At 35.7% G+C, this 17,138-nt stretch overlaps 1 protein-coding gene across 4 annotated transcripts in view; it reads left to right on the top strand.

The window, feature by feature from the left end:
- The window catches only part of TPR (translocated promoter region, nuclear basket protein), a 62,943-nt gene that overhangs the window by 26,399 nt on the left and 19,406 nt on the right, over positions 1–17,138 (top strand). For all 4 annotated transcript variants that reach the window (XM_077763278.1, XM_077763279.1, XM_077763276.1 and 1 more), the window contains exons 25-37: positions 1,727–1,930; positions 2,312–2,496; positions 2,949–3,096; positions 6,661–6,798; positions 6,896–7,027; positions 7,995–8,125; positions 9,150–9,360; positions 10,551–10,694; positions 11,029–11,227; positions 12,228–12,433; positions 12,623–12,684; positions 15,148–15,356; positions 16,131–16,403. In XM_077763278.1, the coding sequence (XP_077619404.1) occupies positions 1,727–1,930; positions 2,312–2,496; positions 2,949–3,096; positions 6,661–6,798; positions 6,896–7,027; positions 7,995–8,125; positions 9,150–9,360; positions 10,551–10,694; positions 11,029–11,227; positions 12,228–12,433; positions 12,623–12,684; positions 15,148–15,356; positions 16,131–16,403 (2,242 nt within the window). The remainder of the gene's footprint in view (positions 1–1,726; positions 1,931–2,311; positions 2,497–2,948; positions 3,097–6,660; positions 6,799–6,895; positions 7,028–7,994; positions 8,126–9,149; positions 9,361–10,550; positions 10,695–11,028; positions 11,228–12,227; positions 12,434–12,622; positions 12,685–15,147; positions 15,357–16,130; positions 16,404–17,138) is intronic.

Below are 17,138 nucleotides of genomic sequence, written 5' to 3'. Positions count from 1 at the left end.
CACCCCTGCAGCCCAGGAATAAATCTGACTTGATTGTGGACAATGATTCTTTTAATGTACTGTTGGATCTGATTGACTAGTTATTTGTTGAGAATTTTGTATCCATGTTCATCAGGGGTATTGGTCTTTTTTAGTGGAGTCTTTGTCTGGTTTTGGAATCAGAGGGTAATGCATCATAGAATGAGATTGGAAGTTTTCCTCCCATTTCTATTTTTGGGGACAGTTTGAGAAGAATAGTATTAACTCTTCTTTAAATGTTTGGTAGAATTCCCCTGGGAAGCCATCTGGTCCTGGACTTTCCTGTACTGGCGAGATTTTTTGGTTATTGATTCAATTCCTTTGCTGGTTATCAGTCGGTCCAGGTTTTCTGTTTCTTCCTGTTTCACTTTTGGGAGTTTATATCTTTCTAGGAATTAATCTATTTCTTCCAGGTTGCCCAGTTTGTTGGCATATGATTTTTTTCATAATATTCTCTTAAAATTTTTTTGTATTTCTGTTGTGTTGGTTGTGATTTCTTTCATTCATGATTTCGTGTCCTTTTTTTTTTTCCTTTTTGATAAATCTGACTAGAGGTTTATCAATTTCATCAATTTTTTCAAAGAACTAGCTTCTAGTTTCATTGATCAGGTATTTTGTTTGTTTCTATATCATTTATTTCTGCTCTGATCTTTATTATTTCCCTTCTTCTGGCTTTGGGCTTCATTTATTATTTTCCTGGCTCCTTTAGATGTAAGGTTAGGTTACATATATGGGATTTTTCTTGCTTCTTAAGATAGGCCTGTGTTGCTGTATACTTCACTTTTATGATTGCTTTTGCTGCATCCCAAAGATTTTGTATCATCATGTTTTCATTTGCATTTGCATACTTGTATTTTTCTATTTCTCTTTTAATTTCCTGGTTGACCATTCATTGTTTAGTGGGATGTTCTTTAAACTCCATATATTTGTTGTCTTTCCTCCTTTTTTTCTTGTGGTTAGCTTCAAGTTTCATGGTGTTGTAGTTAGAAAATATGCATGGTATGATCTCATCTTTTTGTACTTGTTGAGGCCTGATTTGTGGTCCAGTGTGTGATCCATTCTGGAGAATGCCCCATGTGCACTACAAAAGAATGTGTATTCTTTTGCTTTAGGATAAAATATTCTTAATGTATCTGTTAAGTCCATCTGGTCTGGTGTGTCATTCAAGCCATTGTTGGCTTGTTGCTTTTCTGCTTAGATGACCTGTCCATTGCTGTAAGTGGCTAAAGTTCTTTATTATTATTTTATTATCAATGAACTTATTTATGTTTTTAATTAGTTTGTTTATTATTAGAACTTATTAGTTTATTATTAGAACTTATTATGCTTCCATGTTGGGGGCATAAATATTTACAATTGTTAGATATTCTTGTTGTATAGTCTCATAGTGTCCTTCATCTCTTGTTACAGTCTTTGGTGTAAAATTTGGTTGTCTGATAGAAGTATTGCTACTCCAGCTTTCTTTTGCCGTCCATTTTCATGATAAATGTTTCTCCATCCTCTTACCTTTCAATCTGCAAGTGTGTTTAGGTCTAGTATGAATTTCTTATAGGTAGCATATTTCATTAAATAGATACAGCATAACTTCTAATTGTTCTATTTTGGTACATTTAGATTTTTAAATAATGTAATGTATACCTTTTCAGAAAATACTGACTAGCCTTATGAGTTTTTAATCTTGTGTCAATGGGGGGATAATTTCTTACAGGCTAAAATAGCTGTGGAAGCTCAGAATAAGTATGAGAGAGAATTGATGCTACATGCTGCTGATGTTGAAGCTCTACAAGCTGCCAAGGAACAGGTTTCCAAAATGGCATCAGTCCGTCAGCATTTGGAAGAAACAACCCAGAAAGCAGAATCACGGTTACTGGAGTGTAAAGCATCTTGGGAAGAAAGAGAGAGAATGTTAAAGGTATTATTGTACATCATGGTAGAATATTCTGGAGAATTTAAAGGTTTGGGGGTTTTTAAATATACATTGATTGGAAAATCTGCTGTTACTGTTTTTTAAGTTTATTTATTTTGATGGGGCACCTGAGTGGCTCAGTCAGTTAAGTTTATCTATTTTGAGAGAGAAAGAGAACAAGCTGTGGGGGAGCGGGGGGCGGGGTGGTGGTGGTGGTGGTAGAACAGAGGATCCAAAGCAGGCTCCTTGCTGACAGCAGACTGCCTGATGTGGGGCTCAAACTCATGAATAGTGAGCTCTTGACCTGAGCCGAAGTAGGATGCTTAACCAAGTGAGCCACCCAGGCACCCCAGAAAATCTGCCATAATGATAGACTCCTGTTTACAGGATGAAGTTTCCAAGTGTGTGTCTCGCTGTGAAGATCTAGAGAAACAAAACAGATTACTTCATGATCAGATTGAAAAATTAAGTGACAAGGTTGTTGCTTCTGTGAAGGAAGGTGTGCAAGGTCCCTTGAATGTATCTCTCAGTGAAGAAGGAAAATCTCAAGAACAAATTTTAGAAATTCTCAGGTAAATCCAAGAATATTCTTAATGTTTTATTTTGTGGTATACCAAGCACTGTGTAACGCAATTGTAAAGGCATAAATTAGGGAAGTGGGGGTTATCTGCTATTTATATATAAAGCTCATTCTATTCCTATTGGCCAACAAACCTACTTCTACCCAATTAGTGGTCACTTTTGACATTTAGACATATGCCAAGTTAAAGATATGACTTTAAGTTGAATCTCATAAGAACTTAAGTGGTTTCTTTGAAAAACTAAATGCCTTTCGATTATTTTTTTAAAGGTACACATTTCTAAAGCCATTGTCTATAGTAAAAATATCTCTCGTTAACTTATTAATGAAAACATGTAAAAATAATTACTAAAGTGAATGGGTTTTGTCATCTTAAAGATTATCCAAGTTTTGAAATGTGGTGTTGGCATTTTTTTTATTCAAATAAAATCTGTATTCCTGTAGATTTATACGACGAGAGAAAGAAATTGCTGAAACCAGGTTTGAGGTGGCTCAGGTTGAGAGTCTGCGTTATCGACAGAGAGTTGAACTTTTAGAAAGAGAGCTGCAGGAATTGCAGGATAGTCTCAATGCTGAAAGAGAAAAAGTCCAGGTATGTATCCCAAGCTTTAAGAAAGCAGTTGTTAAATCAAGAGAGAACATTTCTGTTCTTTGCAACATACAATTTAATTTGGAATGAGCATTTTTCCTAAATTTACAAATTATTAAACATTATTAAATAGTGATACAGTGTAATGGTAAAAGACTAGTGGCAATCAGACTGCCTGGTTTTAAATTCTAGCTTCATACCATTAGATGTGTGTCTTAGGTTTATTGCTTTCCCTGCTCTTAATATTGAGGTGATAATAATAAGGATTAAGTGAGTTAAAGTACACTAAGCATTTAGAAACATGTCTGGTGCATGGTGAGTGCTTAAATAAATTTCAGTTCTCTTTTGTATTACTATAGTGTCATATATATGTAGATAATTATTCGAGGATAAAATTGTAAATAGAAACTGCTACAGAACAATTTTTCCTCAGCAAGGGAGCAAAAAATAGTCACAACTATCAACTAGGAAAGGAAATAAGATGCTGTAGTGAATGGATGGTCACAGCAAAAGCTCTACTCCTTAACCCACACTGCCACCCAAAAGCTTTATAATTGCATGCCCTCATTCTAAGGAGATGCAGTAATAGTACTTCACATCCAGAAGGAAGGAAATCATGATCTTCACTCATTTATCTTCTTTTAAATGATAGTTGAAATGGCTTCTGGAGAAAAGTCATTGAACCACAGGTAAAAGTGAGTAGATTTATGGGGTTTATGTTTTCATACAAAAATGAAAAGTTTCAGAATTACATCCTGACAAAATCCAATTCAAATTCTTGTAATAAACCTCCAATCAGTGGCATTAACATTCGGAGGAAAAAAGCAGAATCATGGTTTTTTAAAACGTGGCATATTCTCTCAGTGTTCCTTCTGGCAAATAATACTAAAAAATGCCCAACCAACAAAGTTAGAGGGGAGAACCAGCTCCTACATACAATAGGAAGAGTCAAGAAATCTCACAGGTTCTATCAAAAATAATACCCAAGCATGAACAGTGTAGAATGGCAACCCTGTGTCATAGCTTTTTTTCTAATTGCACACTTTTTTTTCTTTTAACTATATTAAAAGCAGGCAATGGTCTGACAATAAAAAGTATTTCTTATGAAATACTGTTATATTGAACTTCACTTACATGATATATATTAGGACGTAATTAATGGAAACATCCATTGCTTTTCAGACTTGAGAGTTGCTGCTTCAAAAGCTAAGTTTACACAAACACTAAATTAAAAAAACAAAAAAAACCCTTTAGAACACAGTTAAACTCTTTAATTTTATCATCGATATCTCAGCAGTCAGTGGTCCTGAACAGAAAAGTGGAAAAAGCCAGCAATCCACCAGGAAATCAGGCCCACCAATTGCAGGGATCTGCTGTGCGCACTTTCTTTCTTAATCTCTGCGGAGGACCATGAGAAGCAGCCACATCAAAAGCAAAGTATGCCCCGAATTCCAGGGTTCTTTTTGTTCCATTTGTCAGATTCCAAACTAGACCCAAATGGATTGCAAGGATCAATTTTTAAAAGCTAAACCAATTATAGGAAAAGAAAACAACTCATTCAGGACAATCATGTGTGTTTACAAGTGTCTTCTTTGGCCTTTCTCCAAGTTTAACCACCAACAAGTTTGAGAGCTGGCAGGTTTGAGTACCCCTGGTGACTGTTATTTACTTTGTCAAAATCTGAACTTAAAAAACCTGCATAATTTGAGGCACCTGCATGGCTTAGTTGGTTGAGCTTCTGATATCAGCTGAGGTCATGATCTCGCGGTTGTGAGTTTGAGTCCTGCATTGGGCTCACTGCTGTCAGCCTGTCAGAGCAGAGTCTGCTTCAGATCCTTTGTCCCCCTCTCTCTGCCCCTCACCCACTTGTGCTCTCCCAAAAATAAATATTAAAAAAGCAAAACAAAACCGTATCACTTGACAATGACAGCCAAGCGTAGCAGGGCTGAGGACCCAATATTCATTCTCAAGCTGGTGGAGAGAGAGTAAATGTGGTTCTACTACTAAACAAGGGAAGTCTGAGATTGTCTCCAACCCTACCTTATGGCTTCTAGCCAAAGCAAGGAGGTGTCATGGAAGGTGTTCAGTGGTCATTGTGCAAAAAGGCACTTGAGGATGAGGAAGGAAAAAACAGCCCTCAATTAAGACTGGGCATGGGGCGCCTGGGTGGCTTAGTCGGTTAAGCGTCCGACTTTCGCTTAGGTCATGATCTCGCGGTTCGTGGGTTCGGGCCCCGCGTCGGGCTCTGTGCTGACTGCCAGCTCAGAGCCTGGAGCCTGTTTCAGTCTATGACTCCCTCTCTCTCTGACCCTCCCCTGCTCACGCTGTCTCTCTCTCCTAGAAATAAATAAAAAAAAAACATTAAAAAAAAAAAAAAAAAGACTGGGCAGAAGATTCGGGGAAAGCCCTGAATTCGTCATCAAAGGCCAGTTCAGAGCAGAGCGGAGGGGGTTATAGTCTATGCTTCAGCCAGTGGTGGTAGTAGAAGGTAAAGAAAGGACAATGGCTCAGAAGGGTGAGGGCATCATCTAAGATAAAAAGACACCAGAGGTGCAGCTGGAGCACTCCCCAACCCCCGCACACCCATCAGTAGCCCCACAGGCTCCAACCTGAAACGTCCACACCTCCTCTGGCAAGTCACCCCAAGCTAGAGGGCTGTTGCAGACCATGCAGTCAGCAGCAAGGTGATTGTGTGATGTGGCCTTTTACAGTTGAATTAGATGTGTCCCACTGGTTATGATTGGAATCCATTTAATATACTTCCCTGATCCCAGAAGTTCATATGTGGATAGTAGTTGTGCTTGATGGGATTTGTTATAGCATAGCATATATTTCAAATGGACAAAAAATTAGAATTGCTTACAGTAGCTTCACATAAATTGCCTTTGAATGGGAGTTTCCCTTTTAGTACTTTGAGATCTACAAGGCTTATCTAGAAAATTAACTACGGGGAAAATGAAGACTGCTTAAATCAGATGGGGGAGGAGGAGGACTTTTGGTTTTTCTTTTTGATTGATTGCTGTAACACTATCTTTGGCCTGAGCCATAGCCTTAAAAATGAGGAGAAATAAAGTAACATGTAAAAGATGGATAATTAAACCCTGTGAGAACAGAAAAGAAGTTCCTCACAATTGAAGAAATATTCCGTAGAATTGCTCAAAACCAAAGTAATGAAACAACTGAATGAAATGAAGAATTTCTGAGCAGTGGGGAACATGCTGTTTGGGGGGGGGAGGGATAATAATATCATTTTATTAGGTAGAGATAGAATAGGTAGAGAAAGATTAATAGATAATAGAGATCTGGATTGATGTTTTTACCTAGTGTTAGAACTGATTATTTGTTAGTGGGATTTGTATCTTTTTGCTTTCATTCCTATAATTTTAAACTCCCTGTAGTTAGCCTGCATCACAGAAAAATAAAGGTGTATAACTTTCAAAATTTTACATTTAAAAGGTGACATTTAAATTCTTTTTACTTTTTGTAGGAAAGCTTAGAACTGGTAGGAGAAGACAGGTCTTCACCTACTATTGGATGTTGATATACGTGTGTGTTTGAAATCTTTAGGTAACTGCAAAAACAATGGCCCAGCATGAAGAACTGATGAAGAAAACCGAAACAATGAACGTAGTGATGGAGACCAATAAGATGCTAAGAGAAGAAAAAGAGAGGCTAGAACAGGATCTACAGCAGATGCAAGCAAAGGTTTGGAACTTCCTAATCCAGAGTAAATGCATGTCATTTTCAATAATGTTAGAGTTTTTACATCAGATGTTCAAAAAACTACTGGCACTGTTTTCAGGTGAGGAAACTGGAATTAGATATTTTACCCTTACAAGAAGCCAATGCTGAGCTGAGTGAGAAAAGCGGTATGTTACAAGCAGAGAAGAAGTTACTAGAAGAAGATGTCAAACGTTGGAAAGCACGTAACCAGGTAAATGCAATTAAACATGGAAGTGTTGATTTTTTAAATAATAGGGCAACATTTAAGAGGATGAGAAATGACTAATTCATTTCCTTAAAATTCCAAATTTATGCTTTTCCTGTATCTCTAAAATATTTTTATACATTAAGAAAATAAGTTTATCTAGCTTATTAAAGCACTTTAAAAAGACTTGTTCACTGAAAATTTTTAGGGGACAGAACTGGATAATTTTGATTAGATAGTTAGAAACTCCAGCTCCATATTTAAATAAAAGATTGGAAATTTGCCTTGCCAGATAGTAGTTACACAATTTATGAGAGTTCCTTAATATTTCCGAGCCACTTTTTATTTTACAAAAAGTTTAATAGATAAGTGTAAAGCAGTTCACTTAGCACCTGACTCTTAGAAAATGGTCTAGAATGATAACCATTACAATTTAAATAGGCTTGTAGAATTTTAGAGCCTATTTATTCCTGTTTTTATCACACAAGCAATCTGAAAAATCAAGAAAGGAGGGTGATATTCCCCAATCTAGATATGTTCTGGTAAACTTTGCTGCGCTCTTTCCTAACTCAATGGAATCAGTTAAATTTAGTTTATTTTTGTTCGATTGTAATGACTTACAGACACTTTTTCCTTGTAAATGTCACTTTAATGAAAGTGGATATTTAATATAAAAGCTTATAATTTCTATGGATTCCTTTATTTGACTTCTTTGTAACTATTTTGAAATACTTGTTTGCAATTATGAAAAAATAATGCATAGTTAATGAGGTTTACTTTATTTCCCTTTTCCATTTTGGTTAGGCATTTTCGCTAAACTAAAGCTTCCGTCTTATTTTGTAGTTTGGTACTTGATCACCATGTATTACATAAGACACCTTATGTAAGCGTAATTAGATAAGCTGCTGTTTTATTATAACACATTAGGTTCATAAAACCTGTAAAACCATATTATGCATTTTTGCTACTCTAGCATCTAATAAGTCAACAGAAAGATCCAGATACAGAAGAATATCGGAAGCTCCTCTCTGAAAAGGAAGTTCATACTAAGCGTATTCAGCAGTTGACTGAAGAAATTGGGAGACTTAAAGCTGAAATTGCAAGGTATATGAAAAGAAGTCTTAAATTCTATATTAATATATGAAATCTTAAACAAGTTTATTTATACTCTTTACATATGGACTCCCCAAGCACTTCCTGAGTTAAGAATGAAATGTGCTGGAGCCTCTTAACAGTCAAGATAACTTCTGCAAGTAGGTTTTCTTTTAGTTAGCATTGGAGTATTTTGAAAGTATTTAATAAAGGAAGGTTTTAAGTAAATTTTTTTGAATGAGCTTACAATGAACTGGTGCCTTTTTAAAGTTTAGAAATTTAAAATTAATGTTTCTGACACTTTTTTTAAGTTTGTGTCATTTATTTATGTTAGCCTCTACTTCTATAATACTTGACAGCTTACAGATTTTTTTCATATATATTCTCTTTTTTTATAGCAGTCTGGCATTTTAAATAGAGATAGTAATTAGTACTTAATGAGGAAACAAATTCAGGAAGGTACCCAAGGTCACAGGTAGTAGTTGTTAAACCCATACTCTTAATTCAGGTCTTGTGATTTCAGATTCAGTTTATGATAAAGTATAGGGGTTGGCAGACTATAACCTACATGCCTGTGTTTGCATGGCCTGTAAACCATTTAAACATGTGAGAGATTTTCACATGTTTAAAGTACTGTGAAAAAAAGAACATATAACTAAGACTATGTGTGGACTACAAAGCCTAACGTATTTACTCAACACCCAATGTAGTAGATTGTGTATTTTGCTATAAGCAGAAGTGGATTAAAATCTGTGTACTAACATTTGATTACTGTGTAAAGTTGTGCATGTCCTTAATCACTTGTAGCTCAGTTTTTCTCTTCTCTAAAATGGGCATGTATGCCTTTATAATAAGCAAATAAGATCTTTCTAAAGTACCACAGATTTATAATTTAAGGAAATATCTTTTGGAGAGAGAGACTGTGTGTTTGTTTTAGGATTTTAAAATAAACATACTAAAACAAATAATAATGTAAGTTAAAGGATTTTAAAATTTGAATAAAGTCTCATAGATTTTTATCTTTTTGTTTGTTTAGATCAAATGCATCTTTGACGAACAACCAGAACTTAATCCAGAGTCTAAAGGAAGACTTAAATAAAGTAAGAACTGAAAAGGAAACCATCCAAAAGGACTTAGATGCCAAAATAATTGACATCCAGGAAAAAGTCAAAACTATTACTCAAGTCAAGAAGATTGGGCGTAGATACAAGACTCAATATGAAGAACTTAAAGCACAACAGGATAAGGTATTTTGAAGTAATTTTCTTTATGTGTGTGTGTGTATTTATATATAATTTTTTGACATACACAATTTTGTTTTATAGACTTTACTCATGTAATATATGTTTTAGTTATAATTTTTATTTATTGGCTTTTAGATTCTGAACATGACCCTAAGTTTATATATGATTATTTGGTTTATGATTAGCTCTTTAATATGCCTCAAATTACACTATAAATTCATGAAGAAATTTTAGTAAAGGCATGGTATTTTAGTGCAGTTTTCGAACTTCAGATATTTTCCTTTTTTCAGACCTGTTCTTGTAACTTATTGCTGACTAAAATTGTGTATATCAAAAAATGATAGTTCTTTATAATCAGTCTTTATTTGTAGTTTTACATAAGTAATGTATATTAACCACCTATCAAAAAAAGAATTCTTAGTTCTTACAAAATTTTGAATCTGAATTCTCAAAAGTAAAAACACATATATGTTAACTTAATTATGTATTTAGCACCTGTTAGATTGGAAAATATATTTTAAAAATCCAGAAGTCTGTTTGCCTGCATGGCTCAGCCAGTTGAGTGTCCCTCTCTTAATTTCATCTCCGATCATGATTCCAGGGTTGTGGGATTGAGCCTTGTGTTAGGCTTCATGAATGAGATTCATTCTCCTTCTCATTCTCTCTCTCTCTTTCTCTCTCTGTTTCTCCCCCTCTCCCTTCCCCCCTTCCCCCCCACTCCATCTCTCCCCCTCCCCCTCCCCTCCATCTCTTCCCCTCCCCCTTTTCCTCTTCCTCTATCCCTCTCCCCAACTCACACTTAACACGTGTGCGCTCCCTCTTTCTCTCTCTCAAATAAAAAAATTAATAAAATGTAAAAATATCCAAAATTCTTACCCCTTAGTGTTGACGATTTTAGCACTTAAGTGCTTTTTCACTTAATGCATTATTGTGGAAATACATTTGTATGTCAGATATTCATGGACAGTGCAGCATCATTTTGATTAGGTGGTTATTATCCAGTTGTATAGAAGACCCTAACTTCTGTAACTCATGCTTTTATAAATTAGAGTTATTCCATAGAAAATTCCCTTATGAATACCCTTTAAGATAAATATCTTTGCATGGTTGTGGTTATTACCTTAGATGAACTTTTAGAACTGGAATTATTGAGTATAAATGTGAAAGTATATTATTAGTACTTGTCATCTTAGGCCATGGAGACCTCGGCTCAATCTTCTGGAGACCACCAGGAACAGCATGTCTCAGTCCAGGAAATGCAGGAGCTCAAAGAAACCCTCAATCAAGCTGAAACAAAGTCAAAATCACTGGAGAGTCAAGTAGAGAATCTGCAGAAGGTATGAGTGAGCGTAGTGAAAAGTGTCTGTGTCCCTAATCAGTGCCTTAAATACTTAAAGAAATATGTGTTGAACACTTGACAGTTTCTCTTGTTATATGGAAGCATATATATTATCTTTTTGATGGATATTTATCTTTTATACACGAATGACTTACGTATATAAGAGTATCTAATCATCTTCAAGTATCCACTTGAATAGTTTCACCACCATTTTACATTTATATTTCCATTTAATCTACACAAATTAATAAGTTTTACATTTTAAGTCTGTAGGGTGTACAGTTTATATTGGTGTAATTGAATTACATGAATACTTTGCTTTCCTTTAAAAGACATTATCTGAAAAAGAGACAGAAGCAAGAAATCTGCAGGAACAGACTGTGCAGCTTCAGTCTGAACTTTCACGACTCCGTCAGGATCTTCAAGACAGAACCACGCAAGAGGAGCAGCTCCGACAGCAGATAACGGAAAAGGAAGAAAAAACAAGAAAGGCCATAGTAGCAGCAAAATCCAAAATTGCACATTTAGCTGGTAAATTTCTGTATGTGCTAAAATTTGAACTTGATAGTGAAAGTTGGTTATTTGAGAAGGTTTAAAGTTAAATGGAAAGAAAAATGGAAATACCAGAAAATGACTTCTTTGTGTGCTTTAAATATTAGGTTGATTTCTGTTGGACACAAAATTATAGCAGTCTTAATTTTCAAATGATGAAGATGTCCCTGATCTATTTATGAAGTGTTTCCTAATTGTTGGCTGGTAATAGGAAGTACTGGGGTCCTTCTCCTTTATTTTGTAACTCTTTCTGCCATCTGTTGGAGATCCTTTGGGTCCACCGTGTGCTATTCAGAGGCCTTCTGTAAATTCCTAGATAGCATTGGCTCTTACTAGCCCCCACTGATTTTTCTGTGCCTCACTTCTCTGAGGTGGGGGTGGAGATGTCTTCTAGCCCTTTGTGGAGAATATCAAATCCGTTTGTGAAGGGCCCAGTGCTGGAATGCTCGGGACCTAACTGCCCCTTGCTTGCTCTTCTGCTTGGTGGGTAAATAAAATGCCCAGTCTGCTAGGTTTTGTTGTAAGCAATTTTTTTAATGATCTGTAATATAGTGTCCCAGCAACTTATTAAAAAAAAGTAAAGTCACCTGATTATTTTTAAGTATGTTATAGATTGTATGAAATGAAAATTTTGGAATTTATAATAACCTTGTATTTTAATAATGCCTTGAAATATTAAAGGGTATATGTATAAAGGGACTTACGCTGACTACAGTTTATGCTGTATCCATTATCTTTATGAAATCTTAAAGAAAGTTACATATTTTTACGTTGCTGTATTTTTTATATTGGAGTAATAAGTATAGAGGTATGTAGATTTTTGCTTATTCAGATGTGTTATGTATCAGAATTAATTGTAGATGTTAAAGTTCAGGAATAGAATCTGATAAAACCTTTGTGTACCTATGAAATGCGTAAATGTTCTTTACTTCCAGTGTCTGATTATAATAATAAGAGAATCACATGGTTACTTCTTTAGGTGTAAAAGATCAGCTAACTAAAGAAAATGAGGAGCTTAAACAAAGGAATGGAGCTTTAGATCAGCAGAAAGATGAATTGGATGTTCGAATGACAGCTCTTAAGTCCCAGTATGAAGGTCGAATTAGTCGCTTGGAAAGAGAACTCCGGGAGCATCAAGAGAGACACCTTGAGCAGAGAGATGAGCCTCCAGAACCTGCTGCTAAGGTAGTTAGCTAATTCTGTGTAAACGGCAAGTCATTTTGTCCTTGTACATTGTACTTGAAGGTTCTGATGATTTAGCAGCCTTCGTCAGTGAACTCTGCAAAGTATACAGAGAGAATAAAATATTTTGATGGCATTGTTTAGTGGACTCTTGTAGGGTAGATGAAATAATCCATAATTTTCTTTTTATAGGTCCCAGAACAGCAGAGGCAGATCACATTGAAAACAACTCCAGCTTCTGGTGAAAGAGGAATGTGAGTTTTAGTTCTTTTACAATTTATCTGTTTTGGTTTTTGTTTTAAGTTCAGGCAAGAGTTAGTGACCTTTGAGGAGAAAACAAATCTATATTATAAAAATGCATGCTAAAGAGCTGTTTATCTGTACAAAACTGCATTATGTAGTTGCAACCCTTTTTTCTAGAACTCTTGTTTTCAGCATACTTTCAGTCTTATCAGGTAGATCTCTGTGACAAAAAAACAAGATTATCTTTCATCTTTTAGACTTCTGGAAGGCTACTGATGTTCTCTGTGATGTTACGTGATAACAAATGGAAGAGGCTAGGCAGAGACCTGAGTTCAGTCATCAGCAGTTGAACACATTCTGCATTATCCAGAGGCACCATTGTAGAGCATTTCCTGCAGTTTTTAGTGCTTAAATTCAAAACCTCTTTAATAAGACTTATGAAACATTTAGTAAATAAAAATAGAACTGTACTCTATAATTTTTTGTAAGGCTGCCAGAAGTACCCAAAGCAGTGTTAGGAAAAACTGAATAAATAGGGTCTGAGGTCATATCAGAATTGTACTTACTGAACACTTGAGGAAACACATGGTGTTCCCTATTTTTCTTTTTTAATAACAGCTTTATTGAACCCCACAATTAAAATTAAACCTCACAATTTACCTACTTTAGCGTACAACTTGGTGTTTTTTGTTTTTTTTAAATTCTTTTTAATTCCAGTATAATTAACATACAGTATTGTATTAGTTTCAGGTGTACAATATAGTGATCAACAGTTCTCTGCCTTACTCAAGTTACTCATCACAATAAGTGTACTCTTAATCCCCTTCATCTGTCACACCTGCTTCTGGCCCCCCGCCCCAGCCACCTCCCCTCTGGTAACCACTAGTTCTTCATATTTAAGAGTCTGTTCTTTGTTTCTCTCTTTTTTTCTTTATTCATTTATTTTGTTTCTTAAAATTCCACATATGAGTGACATCATATCATGTTTGTCTTTCTCTGGCTGACTTATTTCACTCTAAACCCATCCATGTTGTTGCAGATTGCAAGATTTTAGTCTTTTTATGAGACTGAAATAAATGTATATATACACACACACACACACATGCCGTATCTCTTATCCATTTGTCTATTGATGGATACTTGGGCTGCTTTCATAGTTTGGCTAATGTAAATAATGCAGTAAACACAAGGGTGCATATATCTTTTCAAATTAGTGTTTTCATATTCACTGGATAAATACCCAGCAGTGGAATTATTGGATCATATGGTAATTTTATTTAATTTTTTTAGGACTCTCCATACTGTTTTCCAGAGTGGCTATGCCAATTTACATCCCTGTCAGTAGTGCATGAGTGCTCTCTTTTCTCCACATCCTTGCCAACACTTGTTATTATGTGTCATTTTAATACTAGCACCCTGATTTGTATGAGGTGGTACCTCATTGTGATTTTGATTTCCATTTCCCTGATGATTAGTGACGTTAAGCATTTTTTCATGTGTCTGTTGCCACCTGTCTGTCTTTGGAGAAATGTCTGTGTATTCTGCCCATTTTTTAATTGAGTTATTTGTCTTTGTGATATTGAGTAGCATGAATTTTTTATGTAAATTGGAGATTAACTCATTATCAGATATATCTTTTACTAATATCATCCCCCATTCAGTACAATGTCTTTTGGTTTTGTCGATTGTTTCCTTTGTTGCACAGAAGTTTTTACTATTTTTATGAAGTCCTGATAGTTTAGTTTTGCTTTTGCTTTTCTTGCCTTGACATTGCTGTGGCCAGTGTCAGAGAAATTACTGCCTTTGCTCCCTGTAGGATTTTTATGGTTTCAAGTCTCAGACTTAGGTCTCTAGTCCATTTTGAGTTTATTTTTGTGTGTAGTGTAATAAATTCATTCTTTTGCATATGGCTGTCCAGTTTTCTCAACACCATTTGCTGAAGAGACTTTTTCCCATTATGTATCCGTGCTTCCTTTGTTACAGGTTTATTGACTATATAGTCATTAGTTTGTTTCTGGGGTCTCTATTCTATTCATTGATCTTGTGTCTCTTTGTGTGCTAGAACCATACTGTTCTGAGTAGTACACTATATCCTTTTTTTTTTAAGTTTATTTTACTTATTTTGAGAAAGAGTGCATGTGCATATGAGCAGGGGAGGGGCAAAGAGAGGGAGAGAGATCCCAAGCAGGCTCCGTAGTGTCATCCCCATAGAGCCCAATGAAGGGCTTGATCCCACAACCCTGGGATCATGACCTGAATCTAAATCAGGAGTCGGACGCTTAACCAACCAAGTCACCCCAGGTACCCCTGCTACAGTAGATCTTGAAATCTGGGATTGCAGTACCTCTAGTTTTGTTCTTTATCAAGATTACTTTAAGTGGCACATTTTGTTTTGATAGAATATATATACTTTATAAGGAATATTTATAGTAACTTTATATGAATCATTATTCTTGCCTTTCCCCCTCTGTAAGTGCCAGCACATCAGACCCACCAACAGCCAATATCAAGCCAACTCCTGTTGTGTCTACTCCAAGCAAAGTGACAGCTGCAGCTATGGCTGGGAATAAGTCAACCCCCAGGGCCAGTATCCGTCCTATGGTTACACCTGCAACTGTTACAAATCCTACTACTACCCCAACAGCTACAGTGATGCCCACTACACAGGTGGAATCACAGGAAGGTAAGTAAAATAATAAAAGATCTGATCGGACTGACTGGTCATTTAGATTTATTATGGGAAGATGACAGTAACTTCAAGGATAAATGAGGCTTCCAGTGAAGCTAAAGACAACTGTGTTATAGTGAAAGTGGGCAGTTAATATTTTCAAGTGTGTGCCTCCCAGGATACTTGTTAATGCAGTGAATTTCCTTTCTCCTTCCTTTCCTTTCTGCTTTGTTTTGTTTTTCATTTTTAAGCTGAAGGAGGAGGAAAATAACACACCTATAAGTAGATAGCATGTTTTTCTAAGGCCAGTTTTTTTACGTCTAATGGCTTAGGAAGATGATAGGAAAGCCACCTTAGAAAACCATACTAAATCACTTACTCAACGCAGACACCACTTTTTCACTGAAACTGTCTGTTTCATTATTTTCTCCACTTTGTTCCCATGACTAGTTTCTTGCTCCTTACTAATCCTTAATAAAAATTTATAATTCATCTTGGGCTTCTTCATTTACCTTATTTGGTTATAATTTAAATAAAATCATAGATGCAAAGAGTCCTAGAGACATATTTATTTAATTCAGCCACCAAACTGCACACTACCATGTCAGTCACATAGGCAACACAAAAATGCATAATACATTAATTACCTTTTCCCACAGTATTTGCCTAGTAAGTGGTAAGAGATATATACACAATGTAAAATGTTATCTGTAACACAGAAGGGAAGGAAAATCCAGGTTTGCTAGGAATAGAAAACTTAATATATTAAATGTAACAATTATTTTTCAGCGATGCAGTCTGAAGGGCCTGTGGAACATGTTCCAGTGTTTGGAAGTACAAGTGGTTCTGTTCGTTCTACTAGTCCTAATGTCCAGCCTTCGATCCCTCAACCCATTTTGACTGTTCAGCAGCAAACGCAGGCTACAGCTTTTGTACAGCCCACCCAGCAGAGTCATCCTCAGATAGAGCCTGCAAGTCAAGAGCTGTCCCCCAACATAGTAGAAGTTGTACAGAGTTCGCCAGTAGAGCGGCCATCTACTTCCACAGCAGTATTTGGCACTGGTAAGCTTAATTTTATTTTTTTGTTGTAATTTTTTAAATTTTTAACTTTTTTTGTTAAGGTTAATTTTGAAATGAAGTTAGACTAGACCTGTGGTATTTATTATGATTATGATACGTATCTTGAGTATTCTTGGTACATACTTGTTTTCTAAATGTTATTAGGAAGGATGAATGGATGCCTAACACTTTATTTCATGTTTACTACTAGATCATTCATTTTTGTCATGAAGATCTCTTCCACTTATTTTGACTGATTTTAAAGATGATACAACCCCATAACATATGTAACTTAATACAGGTCTTGAGGGAAAAAAATATGTAAGAGAAGACCATAGAAGATTTTCAAATCTAAACATACAATGTAAATTTTTTTTTATCCAAGGAGTCTTGGGTTTTATAACAATAGAAGTTCCTATGTAAACTTTTGAATACCAATTATGTATCAGTACACAGTGAATCAAGTGTGTCACTGTATAAGTTGATGGGGTTTATTAACCACAGGTAACATTGATAGTATAAGACCATTGATTCAGAACAGATGTACGGGGGAGGGTAAGAGGAGGAAGGAGAGAGAATCTTAAACAGGCTCCACACCCAGTGTAGAGCCCATCTGGGCTCATCTCACAACCATGAGATCATGGCCTGAGCCGAAATCAAGAGTTGTTCACTTAACCGACTGAGCCACCCAGGCACCCCCGTTGTTCTTTGTTTACACATATGTTAACAGGAATAAAT

The sequence above is a fragment of the Crocuta crocuta genome, unplaced genomic scaffold (assembly GCF_008692635.1).
Source record: "Crocuta crocuta isolate KB4526 unplaced genomic scaffold, BGI_CrCroc_1.0 scaffold3, whole genome shotgun sequence".
NCBI lineage: Eukaryota > Metazoa > Chordata > Mammalia > Carnivora > Hyaenidae > Crocuta > Crocuta crocuta.
This window is presented reverse-complemented; position numbering and strand designations above follow the sequence as displayed.